This window comes from Bos taurus, chromosome 20 (genome assembly GCF_002263795.3).
Source record: "Bos taurus isolate L1 Dominette 01449 registration number 42190680 breed Hereford chromosome 20, ARS-UCD2.0, whole genome shotgun sequence".
NCBI classification, from domain to species: domain Eukaryota; kingdom Metazoa; phylum Chordata; class Mammalia; order Artiodactyla; family Bovidae; genus Bos; species Bos taurus.
The window spans coordinates 2,680,143-2,707,204 of record NC_037347.1 but is presented as its reverse complement, the minus strand read 5'-3'; the positions used below and the strand labels follow the sequence as shown (position 1 = coordinate 2,707,204).

General features: G+C 44.4%; 1 protein-coding gene across 2 annotated transcripts; it reads right to left on the bottom strand.

Annotated features, from left to right (window-relative positions):
• GABRP (gamma-aminobutyric acid type A receptor subunit pi) lies at window positions 1–26,744 on the bottom strand. Of its 2 annotated transcripts, XR_813589.4 has the most exons (11): window positions 26,535–26,744; window positions 21,119–21,215; window positions 20,330–20,448; window positions 15,904–15,971; window positions 14,949–15,166; window positions 13,220–13,302; window positions 9,982–10,119; window positions 9,369–9,521; window positions 8,746–8,933; window positions 1,541–1,896; window positions 1–224 (listed from the first exon to the last, which is right to left on the bottom strand). XR_813589.4 is itself a non-coding variant. In NM_001015618.1 (10 exon segments), coding segments are annotated over 9 exon segments (1,323 nt in total). In that variant the 5' UTR covers window positions 21,172–21,215; window positions 26,535–26,651; the 3' UTR covers window positions 4–1,593.
• Between the last annotated feature and the right edge of the window lie 318 nt (window positions 26,745–27,062).

Below are 27,062 nucleotides of genomic sequence, written 5' to 3'. Positions count from 1 at the left end.
TTTCCTTTCAATCTTTATTAAAAAGAATCACAAATATTATTGAACCATACAGTTGCATCCACCTCTTTAATTCTTCCATTCCCATCAGAAACATTTTGCTTAAAAACCTCAGTTGATCAAACCCACAGAAACTGAATTGTTAGCAGTATCATAAAGGGGGAAAGAATGAGAGCCTGTGGTACAGGGATAGGAGAGAGATGATCTTCCAAAGCCATAGTTTATTTCTGAAAGGAAAAGTAAAAGGATACATTCATTAGCAAAGGAAGCTAAAGAATTAAAGATGGCAAGATTTTTTTAAAAGATTGGGCCTTTATCATGGCACACCCACAAATTACCATTTATGGTACCCTCGGCTGAGCGAGGCCAGGAGGCAGGGATGCACATAAGGTGTTTCTTTTGTTAGGGTGAGAGTGGCTGGGCTTGGAATAGATAGCTCACCTGCAGCACCTTGTTCTGTAACAAGCTACTGACTCAGAAAGCTCTGGACCCAGGATCAAAATTCTCCTACTGAGGCAGGATAAGCCACTCAAAGTAGTCCAGCTAGAAAGATCAGGTGCCACTTGTGATAAGCCACTTGTTTCTGGGTGATGCAGCTCATTATCTATTATAATAAGCATCCTTCCTTGTCATTAGAGCATAGGGATAAAAGCTCCTCATGGAAGGATGCAGGGGATCTGCTGCTGGCAAACTGTTGCTCAGTGTTGAAGCAGCAGATAGAATTGGACTTGATTCTGCAAGGCTTCATGACAATAGTCTGTATAAAGACTCTTAGAATAAGTTTTTTAAAAGTTCCTCCATTTTTCCCATGATGTGGGGAAACGGCTTCAGTATTGTTTAGGATAGGCTTGCATATAATAGTAAAATGATAAGACATGTCAAATGGGGGAATGAAGCCCCAGAGCTCTCCCAGTTTGGGGAATCCATTATATCTTATAAAAGAGAGATTTATGTTTGAGATTATTGGTCCACTAAATTTTTCTTCATTTATATTTGATTTTCAATGGTAGGACTTATTGGAATATGTGGACAGTTCTGCTGTGGCAATAGACACTATATTAAAAACTCATCTTGGTATTTACTGCACTGACTTTCAGTTAATTTACTTAAGCCCACATTTCATTTTAATCAAAACCAAAAACTAGAAACTGTTACTCCCCAACTAAGCAACAATGTATTTTTTAAGCACTGTAGAGATTTAGTAAATAGCATGTGTGATTAATTTAGAAACAACCTCTGCCACTTGACTCAATACACATAATAGTTTCCCTTTTCCTCTTTTGTATGAGTTAAATGAAGACCAGGGAGCCACTGAGAAGCCAGTCCTGGTAGGCTTGTAATCTTGGGCTCCATAGGGATGTCTTTCATAAAAATAAAAAATAAATGGGTAGATATTTCTGTTAAAAGACATGGTGCTGGGACTTGTACACAGCTTAAATAATGGTTGGGTGAGCCATTCTTTGAGGGGAAACGCTCAAATGTTATTTTAGTCACTCGCGGCACCATTAGTTGGGGTGCACACTTGGCTTAGAATATCATTTACCTTATTACGTTGCTTATTGATGATCTTTGGCTTGCAAACAGTTCAACATCTTCTCAGAAATACATATAGTATGCCCAGTAAAATACATTGGCTAGCATAAAAATCAAAGGAAATAGTAGTTTGGAATATCGATCAACATTACTCGGGTTTTGAATTGTGAAATAATCAACAATCCTGCCCAACTTATCTCGGAAGACAAACTTGACCTTGTCACTGGTTTTCATTGTCAGGTCGCTGTAGTCAACGTTATCTCCGGAAATTTCAATGCTGGCAAAACTGATCTTCCGTTTAAAGCTGGAGATGGAGCTGTTGATGATGTTAGTAATGTTGACTTCTTCCACTTCCTTTGCTTTCCCCTAGTTCATAAACACGGTGGTTAGTGTGACAGATGACTTAGCAAAGTAAGTAAGTGGGTATTTATATACGTGGGGCTTCCCTGGTGGCTTAACGGTAAAGAATACACCTGCCAATGCAGGAGAGGTGGGTTCGATCCCTGGGTCAGGAAGATCTCCTAGAGATGGAAATGGCCACCCATTCCAGTATTCTTACCTGGGAAATCCCATGCACAGAGTAACCTGGAGGGCTATAGATCATGTGGTTGCAAAGAATCAGACATGACTGAGTGACTAAGCAACATCAATTCACATACTTAGAGGTCTTAATATTGAATAATTAGGTTTAAGAGAGAGCAGTATTGAGTGCCTTGCTTACCATACAAATCAAAGGAAATAGTAGTTTGGAATATCGATCAACATTACTAGGGTTTTGAATTGTGAAATAATCAACAATCCTGCCCAACTTATCTCAGAAGACAAACTTGAACTTGTCACCGGTTTTCATTGTCTGGTAAGCAAGACGTGGCAGTCCTGATATCCTGCTTACAGGCACCTGTCTTTAAGCCATCAACTTGTATAATGGGGAGAATAACCATTGCCCATTCTAGATGTGCAGAGCCGAGTGTGTGTGTGTGTATGTGTGTGCTCAGTTGTGTCCAACTCTTTGTGACCCCAAGGACTGTAGCCCATCAGCCTCCTTTGTCCACAGAATTTCCCAGTCAAGAATACTGGAGTGGGTTGCCATTTCTTTCTCTAGGGTGCTAAATGTTAATTGCTCAGGTTTTGAAGATACTGACCTGGGTTCAGATCCCATTCTGTCTTTCACTATTGTGACATTTTAGTCACCCCAATTCCTTTAGAACTCAATTTCCTTGCCTGCAAAATGTTGATGACATTAATACCTACCTCTTGAGAGTGATGGGAAGATTAAATGGTGTAAATTACATAAAGCATTTAGTAGATATTTGACGATTTCATTTTATTCCAGGGAGAAGGGAATAACTGATTATGGAAGTTAGTAGAAATCAGCAGTGTCTTAAGGTTTTTGCCACACAAACAGAAATAATGATGGTTCCTGCAATCCCATGGAGTTGCCATTCTCCACCATAGCTGGAACAATATATAGCACGTGGACTGGAAAGAAAGCTCAGCTGTGGAACGCAGAGGCAGCCTGATCCCAGGGCAGAGCCTGGGTGGGGTGGTGGCAGCCGTTGTTGACTCTTACTCCAGCAGCACATCAGAAGCAGCCCAGGCCTCTGACAATGGCTGATACACAGTAGCTCACTGCCCCCAGTCCACACAGAGAGTCTACATGGGTCTTGCTTGCCCTGCGGTGCGACTTCACAGCAGGGCTGGGGTGGCAGAGGCCGGAGGAGTGATCAGCTACGAACGAAAAGAGGACCTGGACCCGAGGTTGCACCCGAGCAGAGCAAGGGCAACAATTGCTGGTACCTGCCCAGATAGTACATCAGAGAGAACGTGGACCTCTCTCTGCAGCCTACCCAGCCTGTAGGCCTCCCTTCCTTCAGCACCTCCCTGGGGCTGGGAGAGGGAAAAGCATACATTTAAAAGGGATAGAGCCAGCATGAGCTCAATCCTCAGGGCTTCTGCTCCAGCAACTTGGGATCAGATCCCACCCTAACAGGGTGAGGAGGGTCACGGGGCAGAAAGGAAGTCACACCACACACCAGGCTCTAGCTCTAGCCCCTCCATCTGCAGTCCCACCTTCCACCAAGGTGACAGCTGCCAGCACATGCTGAGGAAAGACATGACTAGCTTCCACACCAAGTTCAGCTTTCCCAGCAAAAGCACTCTGTGTAGGGACATACCCACATAAGGCCTATGCAAGACCGCAATAGGCAGTTGCTTCACCTAAACTCGTAGAGGCAGAGAAATTTAAGCAAAATGAAAAGTCAAAGAAACTGATCTCAGTTGAAAGAGCAAAAGAAATCCCCTGAAAAAATAATGAAACAGAAATAAACAATATCTGATAAAGAATTCAAAACATTATTATTAATAATGTTAACTGAATTAGGGAAAAGAATAGATGAACATGGTGAGAATTTTAACAAGGAACTAAAAAATATTTTTAAAAAGACCCAATCTTAGGGATTCCCTGATATCCATGGTTAGGACTCCACACTTTCACTGTCGAAAGCCTGAGTTCAACCCCTGGTCAGGGAATAAGATCCCACAAACCGCACAGTGTGGCCAAAAGAAAAGAAGTGAAGAATTTAATACTGAAGTAAAACTCACTAGAAGGAATGAAGCAGACTAAATGATACAGAAGAACACATAAATGATCTGGAAGATAGAATAATAGAAACCACCTGATTAGAACAGCAAAAAGAAAAACAAGTAAAAAAAAATGAGAACAACTCTGAGATAATATCAAGTGTATCAGTGTTCACATTATAGGGGTCCCAGAAAGAGAAGGGGATAGAAAATGTATTTGATGAAATTATGACTAAAAACTTCCCAAACCCAAACAAGGACCAAATATCTAGGTACAGGAAACACAGAGGGTCCCAAGCAAGATGAACTCAAACACATTCATACTAAGACATAACTAAAATGCCAAGCGTTAACGATAAAGAGAGAATTCTAAAGGCAACAAGAGAAAAATACAGAATCATATACAAGGGATCCCACATAAATCTGTCAGCTGATTTTTCTGCAGAAACTTTGCAGGCCAGAAGAGTGTGACATTCAATGCTCTAAAGGGTAAAACCTGCAACCCAGGTTATTCTAGAGTATCATCTAGAATTGAAGAAGAGATAAAGAACTTCTCAGACAAGGAAAAACTAAGACAATTCATCAATAGTAAACTTACCCTAGAAGAAATGTTAAAGGATTTTCTCTAAGTGGAAAAGAAGAAAGAATCTATAGGAAAGGGATAATCCTAATCCCTTTACTAGGAAAGGCAAACGTACAGTAAGAACTGAGGCTCAACCACTTAATTAAGCCAGTGTGAAGATTAAAAGACAAAAAAATTGTGAAAACAACTATAACTGCAAAAAACAGTTGAAGGACACATGAGATGTAAACTATGACATCAAAAACGCAAAGTGTAGGAGAAGGGAGTAAAAAATGCAGCTCCTTCACAATGCATTTGAGCTTAAATTACTACCAGTCCAGGTTCAATGCACAATGCTGGATGCTTGGGACTGGTGCACTGGGACGACCCAGAGGGATGGTATGGGGAGGGAGGAGGGAGGAGGGTTCAGGATGGATTTTCTTTTAAAAATAAATAAAAAAAGAAAAAAAATAAAATAAAATAAAATAAGTAGACACTACAAGTCAAAAACCTACAACAGATACACAAAAACGAAAAAGAAAGGAATGTAAGAATGTTATTAAACAAAATCTTCAACCATAAGAAAAGAAACAAAAAAGGAAATGAACTGAGAAGAACCAAAAAAAAAAAAACTAGAAAATGAGTAATAACACGGCAGTAGGTACATGACTGTCGGTAGTTATTTTATTTTTTATTAAACTTTTTATTTGGTATTGGAGTATAGCCGATTAACAATGTTGTGATAGTTTTGGGTACAGCAAAGGGACTCAGCCATACATATACATGTATCCATTCTTCCCAATTCATTGAGCTCCCTCCTAGATACACTGCTATATTTCAAATGGATAACCGCCAAAAGTCTACTGTAGAGCACAGGGAACACTGCTCAATGTTATGTGGAAGCCTGGATGGAAGGGAATAATTACTTTAAATGTCAATAGACTAAATGCTTCAAACAAAAGACAGGGTGAGTGATAGAATTAAAAAACAAGACCCACCTATATGCTGCCTACAAAAAAGTTTAATGCATGCAAAGACTGCAAGTGAGGGGATGGAAGAAGATATTTCATGCAGACAGAAATGATAAAAAAGCCAGGGTAGCAATACTCATATCAAACAAAACAGACATCAAACAAAATCTGTAACACAAAACAAAGATGGAAACATACAGTAATCAAAACAGCATGGTACTGGCACAAAACAGACATACAGCTCAGCACAACAGAGTAGAGAGCCCAAGAATAAATCCACTTCACAGTCAGTTAATCTATGACAAAGGAGATGAGAACATATAATGGAGAAAAGAGTTACCTCAATAAGTAGTGCTGGGAAGACTGGACAGCTACGTTTACAAGAATCAAATTAGAAAATTTTTAATTAATTTAAAATTTAAAATTAAATTAATTAAAATTTAAAATTAAATTAAATTTTAAATTTTGTATAAAATTTAATTTTATACAAAAATGAACTCAAAATGGATTAAAGATCTAAATGTAAGAGCTGAAACCCTAAGACTCCTAGAAGAGAATATAGGGAGAATACTCTGACATAAATCATAGCAATATTTTTTTGGATCAGTCTCACAAGACAAAAAGAAACAAAAGCAAAAATTAAACAAATGGGGCCTAATTAAACTTAAAAGTTTTGCACAGCTAAGGAAACCATTAATAAAATGAAGCGACAACTTACTGAATGGGACATAATATTTGCAAATGACATGAACAGCAAGAGGTTAATATCCAAAATATATAAACAGGTCATACAGCTGAATATCAAAAAAACAACACTATCAAAAATATGGCCAGGGGACCCGAAGAGACATTTTTCCAAAGAAGACATACAGAATGACTAACAGGCAAGTGATACTTGACATATCTAATTATTAGAAAAATGAAGATCAAAACAATAAGACATCACCTTACATCTGTCAGAATGGCTACCATCGAAGAGTCTACAAATGAATATTGGTTAGGACATGGAGAAAAGGGGATCCTTGTACACTGTTGGGAATGTAAGTTGGTGCAGTCACTATGGAAAACAATAAGGAGGTTCATCAAGACACTGAAAATAGAATTACCATAAGATCTAGCAGTTGCACTCCTGGGTATATATCCAGATAAAAATGAAAGTACTAATTCAAAAAGATACATGCACTCCACTGTTCAGAGATGCACCGTTTACAATAGCCAAGATATGGAAGCAATCCAAGTGTAGCTCAACTGACCAACGGATAAAGAATGTGTGAGATACACATATATATAATGAAATATTAGCCAACCATAAATATGAATGAAATTTTGTCATTTGCAGTAATGTGGATGGCTCTAGAGAGCCTTATGCTCAATGAGATAAGTCAGAGGGACAAAGGCTCTGTGATATCACTTATACGTGAAAAAAAATAAATGAATACAACTAGCAAAAGAGAAACAGACTCACAGATAGAGAAAACAAGCTAGTGATTATGGGAGGGAAAGAGAAAAGAGAAGGGGCAAGACAGGGGTATGGGATTGCATGATTTCAACTACTATGTATAAAATATATAAGCAGCAAGGGTAAATTGTATAGAACAGGCAATAGCAGCCATTGTTTTGTCATAACTTTAATGGAGTAGTATATATAAAAATAATCATTACGCTGTACACCTGAAACTCATATAACATTGTAAATCAACTCTACTTCAATTTAAAAAATAAATTTAATTTAAAAAATAATTTTTTAAAAAAGAAAGCCTACAGGGAGTAAAATAAATGAATATTCTTTGGCTGGCACATATGATCATTTGCCTTTAGTACTTGAGTACTATGACTGTGTGAAACATTGTTTACGATAGTCAAGCACAAGAGAAAAGTCAACTGGATCTCTGGGCTATTCTGAGTCCTCCTTTTCTCCCCATTAAACCTTGTACATCCTGGCCCTTTGCTGAAGGTGGGCAGCTCTTCTGCATTGGATCCCTATTTTTTTTTTTTTTTTTTTGCCTGTTAGCAGGAGCTTTAGTATGGCCATGTCTATCAAACTGGGCTTCCAAAAAATTCCAGGGTTCCATGAGGCTGCAGAGAATAATAGTTAAGGGCATGGTCCATTGCCCACTGCAAGTGGGAATAACAGATGTGTCAGACTTTGGAGCCAAGCAGATTTAGGTTCAAATCTCAGCTCTGCCTTTTCCTGTCTTTGTCCTCTTGAATAAATTACTTATCTTCCCATACTCAGAACTCTCAACTGTAAAAATAGGGATAGCCTTACTGAGTTGTTATGAGCACTTTTAACAGGTGTCTACAAGATGGTAAAGAATCCGCCTGCCAATGCAGGAGATGTGGGCTCGACCCCTGGGTTGGGAAGATCCCCTGGAGTGGAAAATGGCACCCCACTTCAATGTCCTTGTCTAGAGAATCCCACGGGCAGAGGAGCCTGGTGGGCTACAGTCCATGGGGCCACAAAGGCTCGAACATGACTGCGCACATGACCATGACATGATGACCATGAGCATTTTAAATGACATAATATTTGCAAAGAGCTTGTGACTATGTCTGGCACATACATGCTCAATTGATAATAATCATTATTATTATTCTGAGAGATGAACCATGGTGTTTCACTGCTAAGCCAGATAATGAGTCTCTCCCTGTTAGCAGAAAAATACGCTAATCATGAAGTTTGCCACAGTTTAATTTTTCCATACATTTTTCTGTAAACCATTGCTTGTATAATTTAAGAAAACAAGAAGGCAACAAAAGAATAAATAGTAAATACATATTAATCTGGAATTTATAAGCAGCTGATCATGTTTGATTTGATCCTAGGTTTTTCATGGATGCTTGTTCTCATGGTTGTGATTTTATGTTGCATACAGATAACAGTTATTTTCTGTGAGAAAATTAAGCATATTAATATCTCATTGGCAAAAAGAGTAGTCTTGTTAAAAAGGTGTCATGACTGTCAGATTCCCACAATTGAACAAGATGAGAATCACTGGTGCAAAGTGAATCCCTGGGGGTCAGGAACCAGGTCCTGGTTTTCTCGACAGACCAGTATATGGCACAGGTGATGAATTATACACAGAGTCCTCAAATTCTTACCCGATCTTTGGCTGCCATCTGCTGTAAGGAGCTGTAGTGGGCAACTGCATATTCCAGGAGGGCCCCAAACACGAAGCTAAAGCATATTCCCAGGTACACATCGATGGCCTTTATGAAGCAGTTGGTGTTCGGGAGAGAAGTACGGGACCCAATCATCAGTGTGGTCATTGACAATACGGTGGTCACTCCTGGGGAAAAAGTGAGCAATGTACCCACGACAGTGGTCAGTGCACCTGCCTTCTCCACCTGGCAAACTGTCTCCACTCAAGAGCTGGCAGCGTGGGGACAGGACTCAGAAATGGGGCAGAGCTCATTCTGAAAAGGCTGTGGGCTTCTGGAAAAGAGTTGATTTGCCCATCTTGTACAGGTGTGAGTGATACGACTTTCTAAATATTTCCGTCTTCTCACTGGAGGGAGGTGTTCAGTAAACAAAATAACCATTCTTCCTTATCTGTCACTGTAAAACAAAGTTTAAAAATACACTATTCCTGGTCTCTCTTTATCTCTCAAGAAATCAGCTCCTAGAACTGTCCTGTGAATATCAAATAAAAGAATGGCAGAAAGTTAAAAAAAATAAGACCTAATAAGCCAGTTCTTAGAAATCTCCCATTGGAACTACTTACCAATGCAGGTTCTTGCAGGAACTGAGTCAAGGGAGATCCAAAACGAGACCCAGGATAACACCACCAGGAAAGTGGAAGGAACATAGGTTTCCAAAATGAAATACAGGACGTTCCTCTGAAGCTCAAATTGCAAGACCAGTCGTGTGTAATTTCCTGATAGAGTGAACAAGGGATAAGAGATCAACCCTACTCACCTGGCATTCCCTGTGGGATGTTTAACTTTGCTGTATTTGCCTCAAACCATCCATTGTTCACCAAAACATAGTTAACAATGAACTGTCATTATAGTTTCAATGAAAGAAATTGTGGTTGTATAGTATGGCGTTTACGGGGCTGCTGATGCCCCCACCCGCGAGCCTCTCGTGCCTCACTCTGTCACAGTGTTCCTGCAGCATCACTGCTGGTTTCCAGGACACCTGCTTCACTAGACTGTGAGCCCCTGGGACCACCTCAGTAGTGGGTGTGAAGCAGGTAGAAGTGCCAAGCCCAAACGCTTGGCATATCACAGAGGGGTTCTTGGGCCCAGAAGGGGCCAAGTGAAAAAGACGTGATATTTCTGACTCAGAATACAACTAGGCTACATTGCCCTTGTGCAGATTGTCCTATGAGTTACCTGTTTCCTGCTGTGATCTGGTAACTGAGGTGAAATATTGTTGTATGGTGTACTGAGCAAGCCGCAGGTTCTCCAGTCCCCGCACAGAGTCGTTCCCTCTCAGCCAGCTGAACTCTACGTCATTCCCATCGTAGCCCCCTGCCGAGTGAAAGAGTGCCCTGATCAGTGCAAGAAGGTGGCAGATTGGACTGGTCTGGAAAACGCTGTGAGGCAGAGACAACAGAAGCTCTGTCTTGATGCGTGGACGATCCCACGCAAAGCCCGGCATGATTTCTCAAGCGTAGTTACAGTGTGTGCCCAGAATGAGACGACCTGCTGGGGCCTTTCACCGTCAGTGAGAACCAGTCCTGCGCTAAGCATTGTATACACCTAGTAGATGATGAGTAACTAGAAACGGCCTCTATCACTATTTAAATGATATTTTTGAACACGTATCTGTGAACTCACAAAGATCTATAGTAGCTATTGCCTTTCAGGACAGTCTAATTTGGAGGGGGTTCTCAGGGACATTTGGCCTGTTCATATTTTAATATTGGCATAATACAACAAAAAAAGAACCCCAAAAAACTTTCAGCCATCCACTTTGTTGATGTCTGCAAACATAAGTATTTGATAAACCTCAAAGCAGTTTTACTAATATAGTTGGTGATAGTAATAATAGGTACCTTTTATTAAACATTTACATTAAGTCCTTTACATATTATGTCTCTAAGATTCTCACAAGCTTGCAAAGTAGAGCTATATACTTCTTCATTATTTAAAACTTTTTTTTTTTTACATTTTATGAAATTGAAATGGATCTCACAGTTGTTATATATTAAGTAGAGCTTAGAGCCTACATTTTTTCTGCAGTGTTCCTATTCGATACATGCTGTGCCTTAGAATTGAGGAACTGTAATGCTTTGTCCCTTTTATACATGAGAATGATCAGATTCAGAGAGACTGCATAACTTTCTCAGGACAGCAAAGCAAATGAGAAACAAACCTGTACTGGACCTCAAGAAAGTTTAATACCAAAGCCCATGGATGATGATGATAATATCTATCGCTTAGTAATCAATTACCTTTCTAAGTGCTTTACAACATTATCATCTCATTTAATCCTCAGATGATACCTTTGAGAAGACAGATGAGTGGTTAATAAGCACATAAAAAGATTCTCAAAATCATTAGTCTTAAGGGAAACACAAATCAAGACCACAGTAAGATACCACTTCACATCCACCAGAATGGCTGTAATGAAAAAGACAGACAGTGATAGATGGTGAGAGTGTTGCTGGTGGAAATGTAAAATGGTGCAACCACTTTGGAAAACGATTTGACAGTTTCTTGAAAAATTAAACATAAATTTGACCCGGCATTTTACTCCTAAGTATCCGTCCAAGAGAAATCAAATCATGTCCATAAAAGGACTTGTACAGAAATGTTCACAGCACTGTCGTTCATAACAGCTGAAAGGTGGAAATAAGTCAGAGCAACTTGTACTGCTTGTATCATTTTGTCTGGAATCCCAAAGGGAAAAAGTATCTAAAAAAGTAAGTTATACAAGCCTCTACTTAGATACTTTGCTTTCATAACTGATGGTGGGGTTGTTGTCCAGTCACTAAGTTGTGTTCTACTCTTTGTGACCCCATGGACTGCAGCACGCCAGGCTTCCCTGCCCACCATCTCCTGGAGTTTGCTCAAACTCATGTCCATTGAGTTGGTGATGCCATCCAACCATCTCATCCTCTGTCGCCCCCTTCTCCTCCTGCCCTCACCCAGCATCAGAGTCTTTTCCAGTGAGTCGGCTCGTCGCATCAGGTGGCCAAAATATTGAAGCTTCAGCTTCAGCATTAGTCCTTCTGATGAATATTCAGGGCTGATTTCCTTTAGGATTGACTGGTTTGATCTCCTTGATGTCCAAGCGACTCTCAAGAGTCTTCTCCAGCACCACAATTTGAAAGCATCAGTTTTTCAGCACTCAGCATTTTTATAGTCCAACTCTCATCTGTACATGACTACTGGAAAAACCATAGCTGTGACTATATGGACCTTTGTGGGCAAAGTGACTGGTAAATGCTCACAATCATTACCTTCTCATTGCTCTTTCCCTGAGTGGATATGGGCAATTGTGGTATGGTATCAATTCTTTTCTAGGGATAGCATTCAGGAAAAAGCCCTTGGTGAGGTTTCTGAACCCAGAGTCAAGGAAAGCTTCCTCTGCTCACTGGTGACAATATTTGTGCAAGCAGAGTGCTGGAGTTTCCAGGAGAATCTCACTCCTGAGATTTGAGATGAGCACAGCCACCCATGGAGGGCAATTGCTCTCTGTACATGGGGCTGAAAATGAGCTCTCTTTTTGTTAACCTCAAGTTTTAGTCTGCCCCCAAATAGCTGCATTGCTTCAAGAAGGTTTTTCATGCATTTAATCAATAAGGTAATTAATCTGCCTGCCCGAGTCTTTAATTAAATGTCTACCTCTGAAAAATGACCGCTGTCTCATAATGGTTCTGTTTCTCAGATGTTGGCCACTAGTGTCCTCATGTAAGAAGCACCCAGGGGTTTCCAGAGCTTGACTACAGTTTTTCCTCCTTGTGCAAGCCATACCTTGACGCCTTAATAATCATTGTCTGTGGCATTTTTTCCCTAGGACTTGTATCACAGGTGCCACCTCCCCATGGTAGGCATTTCGGAGTGGTTTACAAAGGAACCACAAGATCACTCAGACGGCCAGGAATTCATCTGACACCCATCAAGTTAGAGTAAATCCTCATTCTTCATCATAAGCAAATCCCCAGGATGCAGTTTGGATGTCCACTTACTGGCACTATGCTATTAAGCTTTATGTGTATCAAATAATTTATTTTAGAAGTTTAAAGCAGTCTTGCAATAAAGGTCGATGATTGTTTTGTATATCTGCCAGTTCTTCTGCTGTGCTCTTCCTGGCTTCCATGACTTAGTAGTTTCTGAGACTCCTTCCTCGTCCTATTGACTCCTGTTTGCTTTGCTGTCCTGTCTAGTTGTAGGTGGAAATACTTGGTGCCAATGCACAGGGGTCCTCTCCCAAAGACATAATGTTGAAAGGTTTATTTTTTAAAGTCTCTAAATCTCTCTGGACATACACCCAGAAGGGATGAACCCATTGTCATCAACATCAAGGAGAGAAAGTCTACTATGAATAGGACACTCCTCACACATACACAGATCTAAGTCACCCCAGAAACTCATCTAAGGGGCCCACATGACATATACTCACAGCTCTCTAGTTGCAACTTGCATGTCTGTGTGTCCATGGGGTATTTAGACAGGTCCATGTTACATGCAACAGTTGTTGTGATTCTAAGAAAGGAAAAATGGGTTCGTAGAGAGTGTTATAAGGATGCTATAAAAAGTATACCCTCCCTCTTAAGGGCCACTCCAAGAGAACTTTCACCTTGACTCTTAGAGTGAATGTGTGACTTGGTGCCCACATTCACAGCGGTCCTGAGTTTTTCTGCACTAAGCAATACTTGAGAGACTTGGTTAAAGCCAGAGTCCAGAGTGCAAAAAGTTAGAATGTTGGCAATTCAGAGACAAACTTGCAACAATATCACAAAACAGAATCATTCATTGGTTTTTTTGAGATCCTTCTGCATCCAGTTTATTCTGGGCTCTGAGAGTCAAAAACTTGCCTAAAGTCAGAGAGCAGGGACTTGCCCTAAATCTGTCTGACTCTGGAGCCAGGCTATTAACCATCATCCATTATTTGTTATCCTTGTACTTGCACTGTTACGTGCAATAATACAGAGAGACAAACACACACACGCACATGCACACTCACACATGCTGTGGGAACGCAAGGAAGGGGCACCTTAGTATTAATTGGAGTTAGGGTCAAGGGAGAGGTCTATTGGACTTCTTGAAAAAGGTGTTGAGGTTTGGGCTGACCTCTGTGGCTCAGCTGGTAAAGACTCCGCCTGCAACGTGGGAGATCTGAGTTTGATCCCTGGGTTGGGAAGATCCCCTCGAGAAGGGAAAAGCTACACACTCCAGTATTCTGGCCTGGAGAATTCCATAGACTGTATAGATCATGGGGTTGAACACAACTGAGCGACTTTCACTTTCACTTTCATGAATATTTGGTCCCTGTGTGTGCATGTCTGAAGTCGCTCAGTCGTGTCCGACTCTGCGACCCCGTGGACTGTAGCCCCCCAGGCTCCTCTGTCCATGGTCCCTAGCCTTCTACTGAAGGCCTCTAGCAGCGTTTGGCTTGCAGTCATTGTCTAACCCTGGCAGAGGCAGTGGTGAGTCCTCTGCCTGTAGGCTGCCCCAGGGAGCACCTTAGGGGCATCCTTCCTGTTGCCGCCAAACAACAACTTGATGAAGTTGTGAAGGGTGGAAGGAAGTTTTGGCCTCGGGGATTTGAAGAAGGGGCAAAGCAGAACCCATGACTACAGGTGGTGAGGCTTTGGAGGACTGTACTTTGATTTTTCTATCTGTACGAGAACAGTTCACCTAAGTAGAGATGTATTCTGTGGCCACCAACTGCCCTGCTGTGCCCAGGAAAAGGAAGTTCTTTGTATCACCTCTCTGTCTGCGCTTCCTGTTCCCCTTCCCTCTTCCTAGCTAACTTCCTTTTACTCTTTAAGACTCAGCTTAGAGTCCTGCGAAAACCTCCTCTAACATCACCCCAAACCACTGTCCCACTCCCGCCTCAGGCCCCCAGTGCCCTGACTTCCTTTGCTTATGTGTCTGTGTCAGGACAACATCTGATTCAGCCCCATGGCCTCAGCATCCAGCACAGGGCTGGCACGGAGCACACATTCTCAGTAGAGACTTGTTGAGCCAAACTGGACTGAGAAAGGGCCCTTCTGCTCTGGGGACAAGGACCTAAGAAGGCAGGCCCACGAGAAGGGGAGGTGGTTACTGAAAACTGGTCAGAACATCCTTTGTCTTTCCTCCCCGCTCTTTCCCCTCCAACCCTGAGGTCACAGGTGCCCAGTTACCTGAGGGCATACAGGACTGTGCCATTGGAGAAGAGGCGGATAAGTCTGTTCCCCACAGTGACTTCATGGAGGAAGGACTTCTTGGACTCCACGATGTAGGTGTCTGGCACCCAGAGGAATTCCACTAGGCGTGCATCCAGAGTGAAGCTCTTGTTGCCTTCAAACACCAGCCGCTGGTCCGTCCAGCGCTGTCTGAGGTATATGGTGGCTGTGTAGTCCTGAGGGGCATCCGGGGAGAGGAAGTGGACGGAAGGAGAAAGCTCAGAAAGTGCAAGGAAAAGGGTCCCGTCTTACTTCCCTCCCCACCGCCACTGAGATCAAGAGCACAGGCCACAGTAGACAGAGGTGAACGAAGCTTGCCTCGAGGTGGTGGCCTGCAGCTATATGAGGACAAAGCACCGTATTTATTCCAGATAACAACACCCACTGCCCAAAGGGAGCCACATAGGAGTATGTTCAGGGCCTTAACTTACTATCCCTTGATCACAAAGGCCACAGTAAGTTTTTCAAGGCTGCCCAGTTTACCTGGGGTCTACAGCGGACTCTCATGGCAAACTGCCTGTAGTGTCACCTTGCCTAAAATGTGTTCTCTTAAGTGAGAAGATGGTTGGAAAAAGTTACGTGATTATTGGTTTTCATCAGCTTGTCTCCTGCTCTGTGAGGAACCATGTGATATTTAGGCTTCCTCCCTGCATTTTATTTTTCCCCATTCTTATCCCTCACCCAGCACACCCACTCCCTCATCCCCCCGCCTCCTAGCCTTTGAATCCACTTTTCCTCTGATACTCAGAAGATTTGTTTTACAAGCATCTTCCACTGTCTTGAGTTTCAGGATAGGTCTCCAGTTCCTGCCATTCCAATAAGTCTCTGTTCTGTTTTGCATAGCTAGAATGGGCTTCCTCATAAAACACAGGGAAGGGGCTCAATAGGTGGAAGGCGAGGGAAGCACACTTACCATATTACTCTCTGAAATACTGGAAATACTTGCAACGTCCAGAGTCAGTGCTATCTGAACAGGTTCTCCTAAGAATGGAGAAAAAACAGAAAGCCTTAATAGAAATATAAACAGATTCGGTAACATTAGCACAGTTAAGAAATATAGTTATATACATTAATAATTAATAAAAAATATATATAAGAAATATATGGGCTTCCCAGGTGGTGCTAGTGGTAACGAATCTGCAATGCAGGAGATGCAAGAGATGCAGGTTCGATACTTGGCTCAGGAAGATCCCCTGGAGAGGGGAAAGGCAACCCATTCCAGTATTCTTGTCTGGAAAATCCCATCGACAGAGGAGCCTGGTGGGCTACAGTCCAAGGGGTTGCAAAGAATCAGATAAGGTCTCAAAGAGTCAGACACAATTGAAGCAACTTGGCAAATATGCACATAAGAAATACATATATCTTGGAAAATTTCAAAAGTAACAGTGATCTATTGCAAAATTTTAAACACTTTAGAAGCTTATAAATAAAAGATTAATTTCTATCCTCCCCCTCGCAGGAGAAATGTCCATACAGGGTGTGTCTCTCTTTTGTATGAAAAAGCAACGCACATGTATACACTTAGCTAAACACGCGGAAGCGAGACCACATTAGAGTCATTAGTGTTTATTGAAGGAATGGAATGGTATCTGCTACTTCTTACTTGGAGGACTTTTTCCTATGGTGCTTGTGAGGGACTCATTTATTTCAAAATGTAATAGAGATTTGGGAACTTGTACACAAATATATCTCCCTCCCTCAACCAAGTAAATTTACCACCAGATGGCATTCAAGACTGCTCATGGTTGAGCTTCCACTCACCTCGTGACATCTTTCTCCTCTTCCTGTGCTCTCCAGGCACCTTAAACTATTTACAATTGCAGAACCATCCCCATTTGGTCTGGTGTACAGATGCTGGGCCTCAATCCTGGAGTCTGGGCGGATGGGCCTGACTTCTGAGGGTGCCTGTCTTACCTCTCAAGTGAAGTAAGAAGAAGTGAAGAAGAATGGGAGCCACCATTCTCAGTGGCCAGGCCAGGAATGTTTACTCTCCCTGAGACTAGAGATGTGGAACAAAAGTCCAGGAGTCAGGAAGATGTGAGTTTTGATCTGGGAAGTTAGCAGACCTTTCAGAACTGCAGCTTTCTCACCCGCAGGTTTGAATAATGCTAATGACATCAGAGGGTCATGGAAAAGGTTAAATGAGAGAAGGTGTGTGGTAGCTTCTTTGCAGGTGACGAGCCAGAATATGCATGAATGGTTGCCTAGCTAGACATACAGAAGGTGCTCAGAAATAATTATGTGTACAGAGCCCCCAGCATGGTTTCTATCATGTCATACCATGCACTTGGTAAATATCATTTCCCTTCCCTAACCCCTCTCTTCCATGATGTTAGCTAATTCTGGAAAAGAAACAACCTTCCTCATCAGGTTAATAGGTGGAAAGCATTTACTTGGGATAATAACTGGGGGTACCTCAGGGAACTGTGACAACACATTAACTAGGAGAAGGAGAGGTGGAATTCAAAATGCTTCACCACATCAAACTGGGAGAAATCAGAGAGCAGCCTAATTATTAATTGAAGGAAATCAAGCTGCAGGGTATAGGTAAGAACTTGGAATTGGAGTTTTAAAGCCAGTGCAATTAAAAATAATTAACTGAATACTTGGTTGGAAAGGGGTAGATCTTTCAGGGCAGACCCTGGAAGGTGCTGAAGGAGTTAAGGTGCTAAGTGGCTCTCTGACCCTCATGGCAGCAAGGTGTTGCATCAAGAAGAGAAGCTTAGGGTCAGAGTGGCCACATCCCAGCAGTGTGACCTTGAACAAACTGCTAAACCTCTCTGTTTTACAGTTTCTCATCTTTAAAATAGAGCTACTAATGTCGGTCATCAGGGTGGGGTTGGGAAGGTCATGGGATCAATTGTAAGAGCTCGGCACACGGCAGGCGTGGGTCAGCGCTGGTTGCCACCCCGAGGAACATGGAGAACCGAAGATGTACAAGCGCCTCAGGCTCACTGTGGGCTTGTACGTTTAGTTTGTTTCTAGGTAGTCTAGTCCCGGCTTTCCCTCAGTTGGCTGCTTTATGGACCAGAGTTTGTTCTTTCTTCCCTGTGAGTTAGAAAAGTGAGCAGTACCACCAGAGGGCAGCTTTCTCCTAGGAAACAGGTCAAGGCCAGGTCCTGGGCAGAGGCTTGCAGACCCGTGCTGCCAAGCTCAGTCCCTGAAAAGCCCTATGGAGGTCTGGTCACTCAGGGACCTCAGGGTCCTAGACCAGCGTGGACAGACGTTATTCCAGAGAACTACAGCCCTTCCGTGGGCCTGGAGACTGCCTCATACATGTAGGTTCTGTTAGGAGGCAGAGTGCCAAAGGCTCATGACAAGGGGTGGGGGGTGTGCCTTCCCCTCTTTTTGACTGAGGACCCCTTGCCCCATCCCACCCCAGGGGGGTGTGCGTCTCATGTCCCTGAGGGCCACCTCAGGCTCAGAATGGTATGTTACCCAGGGACTCTGCACCCTGTTGGTCCACGAGCCAGCAACAAGAAGGGCAGTGTTCTGGCCCAGTTGTTTGGCATTTGGGAGGCAGAGAAGTTGTTCAGCAAATCTAACTAGATGTGCACACTCCCAGGCTTATCATTAGCATTCAGTTGGTCCTGGGAAAACTAGGGGAGGTGGAAGCCCCCCAAGGTCCCTTAACTTAAGGACTTCAAATCCAAATAAGCAGCTGGGTCTCTCAGATCTCCACCTGAAGGGGTATGGGTGGCCCCAGCTGCTGTGCTCTGAAACCTTTCACCACACTTGTTCAGAGGCCACACTTCCCATGGGCTGCATCCCACTGGGGCCTGAACGTGTTAGGAATACTAAGGCAGGCCTGCTCCTGGGAGGCACAGAGATGGGAGACTCCTGTGATGGGAACTTCTGCTCAAGGACTCCGTGGTGGACTTTCTGAACACGCTTAGAACTGCACTGTGGTCTAAGGCACCTCCACTAGCCTTTCTTCCCTCCCTCCCTTTTCCCCTTCAACTTTCCAGCTTCCTCCTTTTCCTGCCCCATATTTTGTCATAGATATGGCCCCAATAAATATCTTGCAAGGATAATCCCCTCTCATTGTCTGCTCCTCAGAGGACCTGGACTAACCCACTAATCCTAGATCTGACCTGAGAATTTTATTAATATCAACTGAAGGGAGGAGCAGGAAGGCAAAGGGATTAAAATAGATGGCATCCTGATGATATATTTAAACACTTCATTCACTCTTCCTTGTGAGGTAGATGATATGCCCCCTAGTTACAGAAAGCTAAGATGCTTGCCCAGCAGTTGAGCCAGGAGCCAAACTCAGGTTTATTCAACTCCAAGGCTCTTTCTACTACTCAAGGTAACAAGACATTAGTAACCACCTTGTTCAGTCTTGCATTTTACAAACAGAGAGGCTGAGACCCTGTGAGAAGGAGGTAGGTGGTGGCCTCATTCTTTCCATCCTTGCCTCATTTTTCAAGATATATTAATTGACAACTTGCTACCTGCTGAGCACTGAGATACCACTGGGGCTAGTGAAATAAATAAAGCAGGATTTCTGCAAGGGATTTCAGCCTAGAGCCGAGACAGACATAAAGCCAGTGACAGTAGCACCCGGTGACAGCTATGATCTACAAGTATGTTCAAAATAGAGTGTGAAGAAAGGGCATGAGGCCTGGAGGAATCTGTGTGGGCTGCTCAGAAGAGGAAGCCTTTGATCTGAGACATGAAGGAAAACTGGCATTTTACCAGGAGTCAAATTGGAACAACCTCTTCTTGGCAGATAAACAGTCTGAGCAAAAACCATGGAGACCAGAGAGGCCAAGGAGGTCTGGGGGCACATTTGTATAAGGGCATAGCGGGGAGAAGCTGGGGAGATGAGGTTGACAGACAGATAGAGGTGGGGCTGGGAAGTGCCGAGTGTGCCACGCAAAGGGCTCTGGACTCTAGGCTGGAGATACTGGGGAGCAGGAAGTATTCTGAGCAGCAAAGGGCCCAGGTGGGTCATCCGAATGGCAGAGTAGAGGGTTAGTCTTGAGGTGGCAGGCTGAGGCATGAAGAACAGGTGGAACAGTCCTGGTGAGACATAGTGGGTTTCTCGAGTAATGATACCAGAAGTGCAGGTAGAAGGCAGAGAGCAGGTATGGGGTAGTGAGGAAGCTCTAGTCCTCCCTGGGGAGAAGGATTTCTGTATCCTGCAGGTGGAGAGACCAGAGAAACTGCTTTCTCCCAAGCAGCATGAAAAATAACTGGCAGCTGTTTGTATCACTGCCAATCTGTTAGATCAGAAAAAGCAGTCAACTACAGTCTCCCAAAACCCTTATCTGCATATTATCTCTGGTCCTGTTCCTTTCAAATTGATGTCCTGGGCAAAAAGAATGACCTACCGCCAAAATTGGGCCTGAGAAACTTGTTATATCCTGCTGTGAGATTCTCAAAGCCAGGCAGGGACAGCTTGTTGCTTCTGCTGACCTCGATGTTAAACTGATTCCCCTGGACGCACATCCTGCAGAAGAAAACAGGTGTCAGTGTACATGTGTGCTGATGTGCGGGTCAACATGCACACACACAAACTTGAAACTTGAGCTTGTGTTTGCATGTATGTGTGTGGTTATATAGGCTTCCAAGTGGCTCAGTGGTAAAGAATCTGTTTGCCAATGCAAAAGACGCAGGAGACACAGGTTTGATCCCTGGGTCAGGACTCTGGAGTAGGAAAAGGCAACCCACTCCAGTATTCTTGCCTGGAAAATTCATGGGTTGCAAAGAGTCAGACACAACTGAGCACACAAGCACGCACATACGTGTGCATGTGCTCATGTACCAGCAGTGACTCTTCCAAAGAGAACCCTCCAATTTTCAGCTGCTGAATTAAACATATCTCTATCTCACCCCACTTTATTATGCATTTGCCATGTATCATAATGTCGTGGTAATTTGGAAACACTCAAAACCTTCACCCCAAAACAAAAGGGATTTATCCATCTCTGACCATTTTGGAAGCTTGACTTCTCCAGACGGAAAAACATGGCATGACACTGTACGTCCTGGTGCGTCAGCGGGGTGAAGGCACTAGGATCTGTCTTGTCGTCGGTAAGTAGAAAGGACTGCCACCCCTCCCACCGAGTGCAAAACACAGAGCAGTTCAGACCAAGGCCACTGTGGGTGGCAGAGCTCACCGTGCAGAGAAGAGACTCAGACACACGAAGGTCAGGTGGAGACTGCGCTTCATGCTGGGGAGCGGCACGTGTAGCGTGAGGCCGAAGAAGAAACCACCTGGGGAAGCAGATGGGGCAGGTGGGAGGCAGCCGACCCCCAGAGCGCACCTCCACCCAGCCCAGCTTTTCCCTCCTGGAGGGTCAGGTACAGCATTTTCTCCACCTCTGTTGGGGGCAGCCTCTTCCCACACCCACATGCAGCTCCTCCCTGCATGTCATCCAGGAATGCCTTCATTTTGGAAGATCACATTTTTTTTCCACTTTTTAAAACTGGAATATAATTCCTTCACGGTGTGGTGTCAGTTTCTGCTGTACAACATCATGAATCGGCCACATGTATTCATATATCCCCTCCTTCCTGAGTCTCCCTGCCACCACACCCCCACCCCACCCCTCGAGGTCATCACGGAGCGCCACACTGAGCCCCCTGCGCTACCCAGCAGCTTCCCATCAGCTATCTGTTTTACACACGATAGTGAATATACGTCAGTGCCACTCTCTCAGCTCATGCCCTCTCCTCCTCCCCGACCACCGTGTCAACAAGTCTGTTCTCTACATCTGTGCATCTATTCCCTCCCTGCAAATAGCTTCATCGGTACCATTCCTCTAGATTCCATATATATGCATTAATATATGATATTTGTTTTTCTCTGACTTACTTCACTCTGTATGACAGGCTCTAGATTCAGCCATATTGCTTCAACTCACTCAATTTCGTTGGAGAATCACATTTCAAATAAAGGCTGAGGACTTGTTTAGCGAGCAGTTCTCCGGAGCAGAAATGTAGCTGGTGCGTCCTGAGGTGCATGTGTGGAGAGCCCAGGACAGTGCTCACCCTGTCCTTGTCCTGATTTTCCAGGAAGGACATCCCAACCACATACTCCCCTCCGACCATGCTGTATATCGGAGGGTCTAGGACTGTTAAGCAGGAAATGAGAACTCCCTGAGGACCTCCATGGGCCAAGGAACATGTTAGGTATTTTCCCATAGATTCTCCTCATCTGTGCTCACAATGGCCTTGTGAGATGGGCAGGTTTATCCCTGTATTGCAATGAGAATACAGCACTCCCAGAAATGTCTCTGTGCTGGTGAATGTCAGAGGCTTCACAGACAGGGCTGGCAGCCTCAAGACCCAGTCACGGACTGCTCTCCACCCCCGGACCTGCTCCCTGGTGCTTTGAAGCTGCTTAGCCGGTGCGGGTGAGCATCATGTGCGTGCAGACTGTCAGGGGAGGCACGGCCTAGGGGCTGGCCTCCTCGGTTTGGGGACTGCTGTCAGATGTCTCTGGGAGAGGCAGGTACCCAGGCAGGCGAGCCTGCGAACTGTCACTCTGGGGACAGCAGCAGAGGTCCTCAGGGCGGGGGCGGGGCTCAGGTCCCAAATTTGACCTCTTTGGTAGTCTCTGTGAACAAGGTCACTTTCTAGAGTCTTGCCATTCTGGGGCTCAGGGTGCAAATCAGCCATTAATTAACATTACTTACAAAACAAACACATGTTTATTCTAGGAATGGAAATGAACTAGAGATGTATACAGTCAAACGTGAAAATTTCAGTGATGTATTGAAGTAGGTGTATCAATTTGACACACGTACCACTAGGGTGGGAGATGTTGATGGTGGAGGAGGCTGTGTATGTGTATGGAGCTCAGTTTTGCTGTGAACTTAAAAGTTCTGAAAAAATTAACTCTTAAAAAATAGTGTAAATCCCTCCCTCACTTCTCTAGTCTCATACATCCGAGATAACAATTGTTAACGGTTGCTTTACGCACACATCCACTATATTTTTATGTACACATATATCTTTGCATGAAGAAAAAGATTTAAAAGCAAAACTGGAATGATGGCATACAGTTTTTGCTACATACATTTTCACTTAATAATAAAAGCAAATCTTTATTAAATATTGAATGCATGCTTTTACTATGCCAAGAACCTCTTCAATCCTCACAACAACTTTTTGAGGTAGTTACTACCATTGTCATTTTACAGATGAAGAAACGGAGGCTTAGAGATGATAAGAAAATACCAAGGTTATATAGCACGTGAAGAACAGAACTGAATCCAGGCAAGCTGAGCCAAGCACTATTTTTTTTTAGCATTTTATGTTTTTTTTTTTTAATGGTTATTTCACTTTCATATTTCTTTAAAAAGTTGAAGTATATTTGACCTACAAGTACTTTTAACCACTGTACCATGACACATACTCTTTCCCAATGTCAGTGGGAACTTTCCATGTCATTCCTATAGATCTGCCTCATTGTTTGTGATGGCAACAAGATATTTCATAAGATTCCATCCGTGGCTCCTCCCATGGATGGAGGAGCCTGGTAGGCTGCAGTCCATGGAGTCGCTAAGAGTTGGATACGACTGAGCGACTTCACTTTCACTTTTCACTTTCATGCATTGGAGAAGGAAATGGCAATCCACTCCAGTATTCTTGCCTGGAGAATCCCAGGGACGGGGAGCCTGATGGGCTGCCGTCTATGGGATCGCACAGAGTCAGACACGACTGAAGCGACTTAGCAGCAGCTGCAGCAGCAGCAGTGTACTAACATTTATATAACACATGTCCTATATGGTTACTAAATTATTTCTGAATCTTTTACTGCTACAAAGCCAATAATGAACATCTCTGCACATGTGTAAACTCCTATAAATCTGCACTCTGTCATATTTCCCTGCCTCAGTCTTTTCCTGCTTGTGCGCCAACAATACCAGCCATAAAATCACCATTATCGATCCACCAACGTTTGTAATCACACTTTCTCCCTTTAGTGCATCTCCCCGACCCTTGTCCTTCCTGTTAATCCCAGAGTCATGTTTAAGAAGGTCCACGGAGCACTCCCATGCCTTCTATCCCTTCATTCAACTTTCCAAAGGCTTAGCGGGATCCTCCTATGAATCAGACTCATGTGAGACCCCCAAAGAGCTGCGGTCTGCTGGGGACAGAGGAGCGTGAGCAGTGAAGGAGACCTGAGTTCCCGGTGACTGTCCTGTGACGGGGGCCGAGGCAAAGGGATTCAAGGAGGGAACACAAAGGAAGCGCGCGGCCAGCTCCATGGGGGACGGTGCCACAGCACTAGGATGGAAGCCATAGAGAGGGTCACGGGTTCCTGAAGGATGTGTGTGCATTTGCCAGGTGAATGAAGGAGGCCAGGGGCCCTCCAGATGGTGGGGACAGAGGTGGAGTCTCGTCTACGGACACCCTGCTACTTACTGCACTTAGTCTCTCCCTGTAACCCATGGCCACTGACAACTTCTTTCTAGTCTGGCCTGAATTAGCTGCATTCTCATCTGGGATATGTCTCAACTCTTTCTTCTCTCATAAGGTACCACCCTCAGTCAAGTAAGTTGGAAACACTCAGTCTTCAGCTCCAAGACTCCAGCTGAATCATGTGTTTCCTGTGGTCAACCCTAAGTTAGGAAGACAGAATGTCTGGGCCCTGAGCCTTTGAATCTGCTCCAAAGAGTTCATGCTCTGAGAAGCTTTACCCAGGCTAGACGTGGATGGGTGATCCCATCTCAACCTGCTTGCTCTGGTTACAGTGCTGAGAATGTCTCATTTTATAAGGGAAGAACAGAGAAAAGGAGAAAGCCCTCTAAATGCCTGCTAGGTGCCACTCTTGGTGATTAATCTCATTTAATTCTCACCAACTGACCCAGTAGGTGTTAATTTCGAGAGTTGACTCTCAGATCAGTGAAAGGTTTTGACTGAGGTCACATGGCCATAAAGTGCCTGTGATTTGAACCCAGGTCTTCCAAGCCCCTCTTTTATGTGCTATATCTGGGAAGAGAGGCCTCAGGTCCTGGAGTTAAACTGGGTTCCACAAAACCCATCTCTGGGATGGAGTTCTGTATTCACAGCATGGCCTAAGTGGCAAGTGCAGCTGGTGCCCTCGTCCCATGTGGCAGAGGCACCAACCTTTAGGTGGCAGTTTGCATACCTGACTGCCTGAATGGAGGTTTGGGCCACCAGCTGTGATACAGACTCGGGGAATGGCGTTTGGCAGAGCTGTGCACTGAGCCACCAGGGGGCAGTGCCCAGAGGGTTGTCTTGCAGCCACAGATTCTGGCTGGAACCACCAGCCTCCTGCGTCTGTAGGGAACATGGTACTCAGGCACTCAGATCCACTCCTGAGTAGGGGCAGCCTATGCACTCTTACCCTCCTCTGAGGGGATCTCTGCCAAGATCCAACTTCCACTGGTAGAACTTGAACTTTGGATTCAGGCACCCCTGAGTTGTTTAACCTCTCAGAGCATTGGTTTTCTCATCTAACAAAAGGGAATAGAAAGCACTCAACAAACACCTGCTTTCATTCTCCTCTACCTTCTCCATCTTCCAGGGGACTTTGGCGACTCCACCATGACTACAGGAATCCAAAGCTCAAGCTCTTTCTAACATACCCAGGCTGTGAGCTGACTGTAGTGTCGCTCCGAGGGGACTCAGGTTGGCATCACCTCGGGGAGGACAGTGTCAGACACAGGACCTCAGGGTCACCTAGGCGACTGAGGCCACCTTTTTCTAGATGGGCTCTGAGAAGCAGTTGTTGTTGTTTGGTTGCTAAGCCATGTCCGACTCTTTGCGACCCCATGAAGCAGAAGTAATTCCAGTATGTGCTGGTCTCCACTCCCATTCCCAGAATCGCCATCACACAAATACTGAGAACTGAAATTTGTCATGCGAAGAGTTGACTCATTGGAAAAGACTCTGATGCTGGGAGGGATTGGGGGCAGGAGGAGAAGGGGACAACAGAGGATGAGATGGCTGGATGGCATCACTGACTCGATGGACGTGAGTCTGGGTGAACTCCGGGAGTTGGTGATGGACAGGGAGGCCTGGCGTGCTGCGATTCATGGGTCGCAAAGAATCGGACACGACTGAGCGACTGAACTGAACTGAGCTGAAATTTGCCATGTTAGCAAATCCCTCCATGGGCACTGTGCCCCTGTCATCGGTCACTTCTGCATAGACAGAACCATTTGTTGGAAAGCAGGTGTGGCACCTGAGTTAGGCTGAGGTGAGGAGAGACATCATCACCACAGGTCCACCTTGAGAACTCACAGAAGCTGGACTTGTCCAGTGTGTGTCCTGGGTGGTGACACAGAGAGGAAGACCTGCGGCTCTAGGATTGGACCAAAGGTGCTCTGATCTTGCTTCTGTGCTTTCTCTGAGATTGCTTAACTTCTCTCTGAAGTTGAGTTCCCTCCACTGTATTAATAAAAGGAAAAGTTCTTAAGACAGCGGTGAGGCCTCGTACAAAGGAGGTGCTCCGCAAATTCCAGCCCCAGCCCCCTTCCCCGGCTCCCTGCCGGGCTTAGACTTGGCTCGCCTGCCCTTTTCTCGCTCCAAGCAAAGAGGGGCCAGCAGCTTCCTTACCCGTTTCCTTACTCCGTTAGGACCGGGCCTTCAGGTCTTCAGGCTGGGCTTTCAAGTAGGGCATAGTCTTCCAGGTCCCTGAGATTCTTCCCATCGTCAGCCCTGACCCCCGGGATGCAGACACACAACCACTCTCTGATGGAGTGGCTCTCTCTGTGGGAAAGAGGAAGCTGCAGGACCTGCCGGCAGAGGGCTGGGTGGAGCCTCTCACATCTCCTCCCCCGGGTGGGGCTCTGAGCAGGTTCCAGGTGTCTGTGGGAATTCTCAGCTCTGGCTAGGGCTGCCGGCTGCCAGGGACTTGATTCTGAGCTGTGTCTCAGCCACACTCCTGGACCAGAGAAGATTCTTAAGATGAAAGACCCACGAAAGTCAAATAAAATGGGTCACCCACCCATCATGTCTGGAAGATGAGTCTCTGGTTCTGGATTCGGGAGACTCCCCCCTACCTTGGTATAACGAAATGAGAATTTGAAGTGTGTGTGACCTTGGGCAAGCCACTTCACCCCTCTACTCCTCAGCTTCCCATCC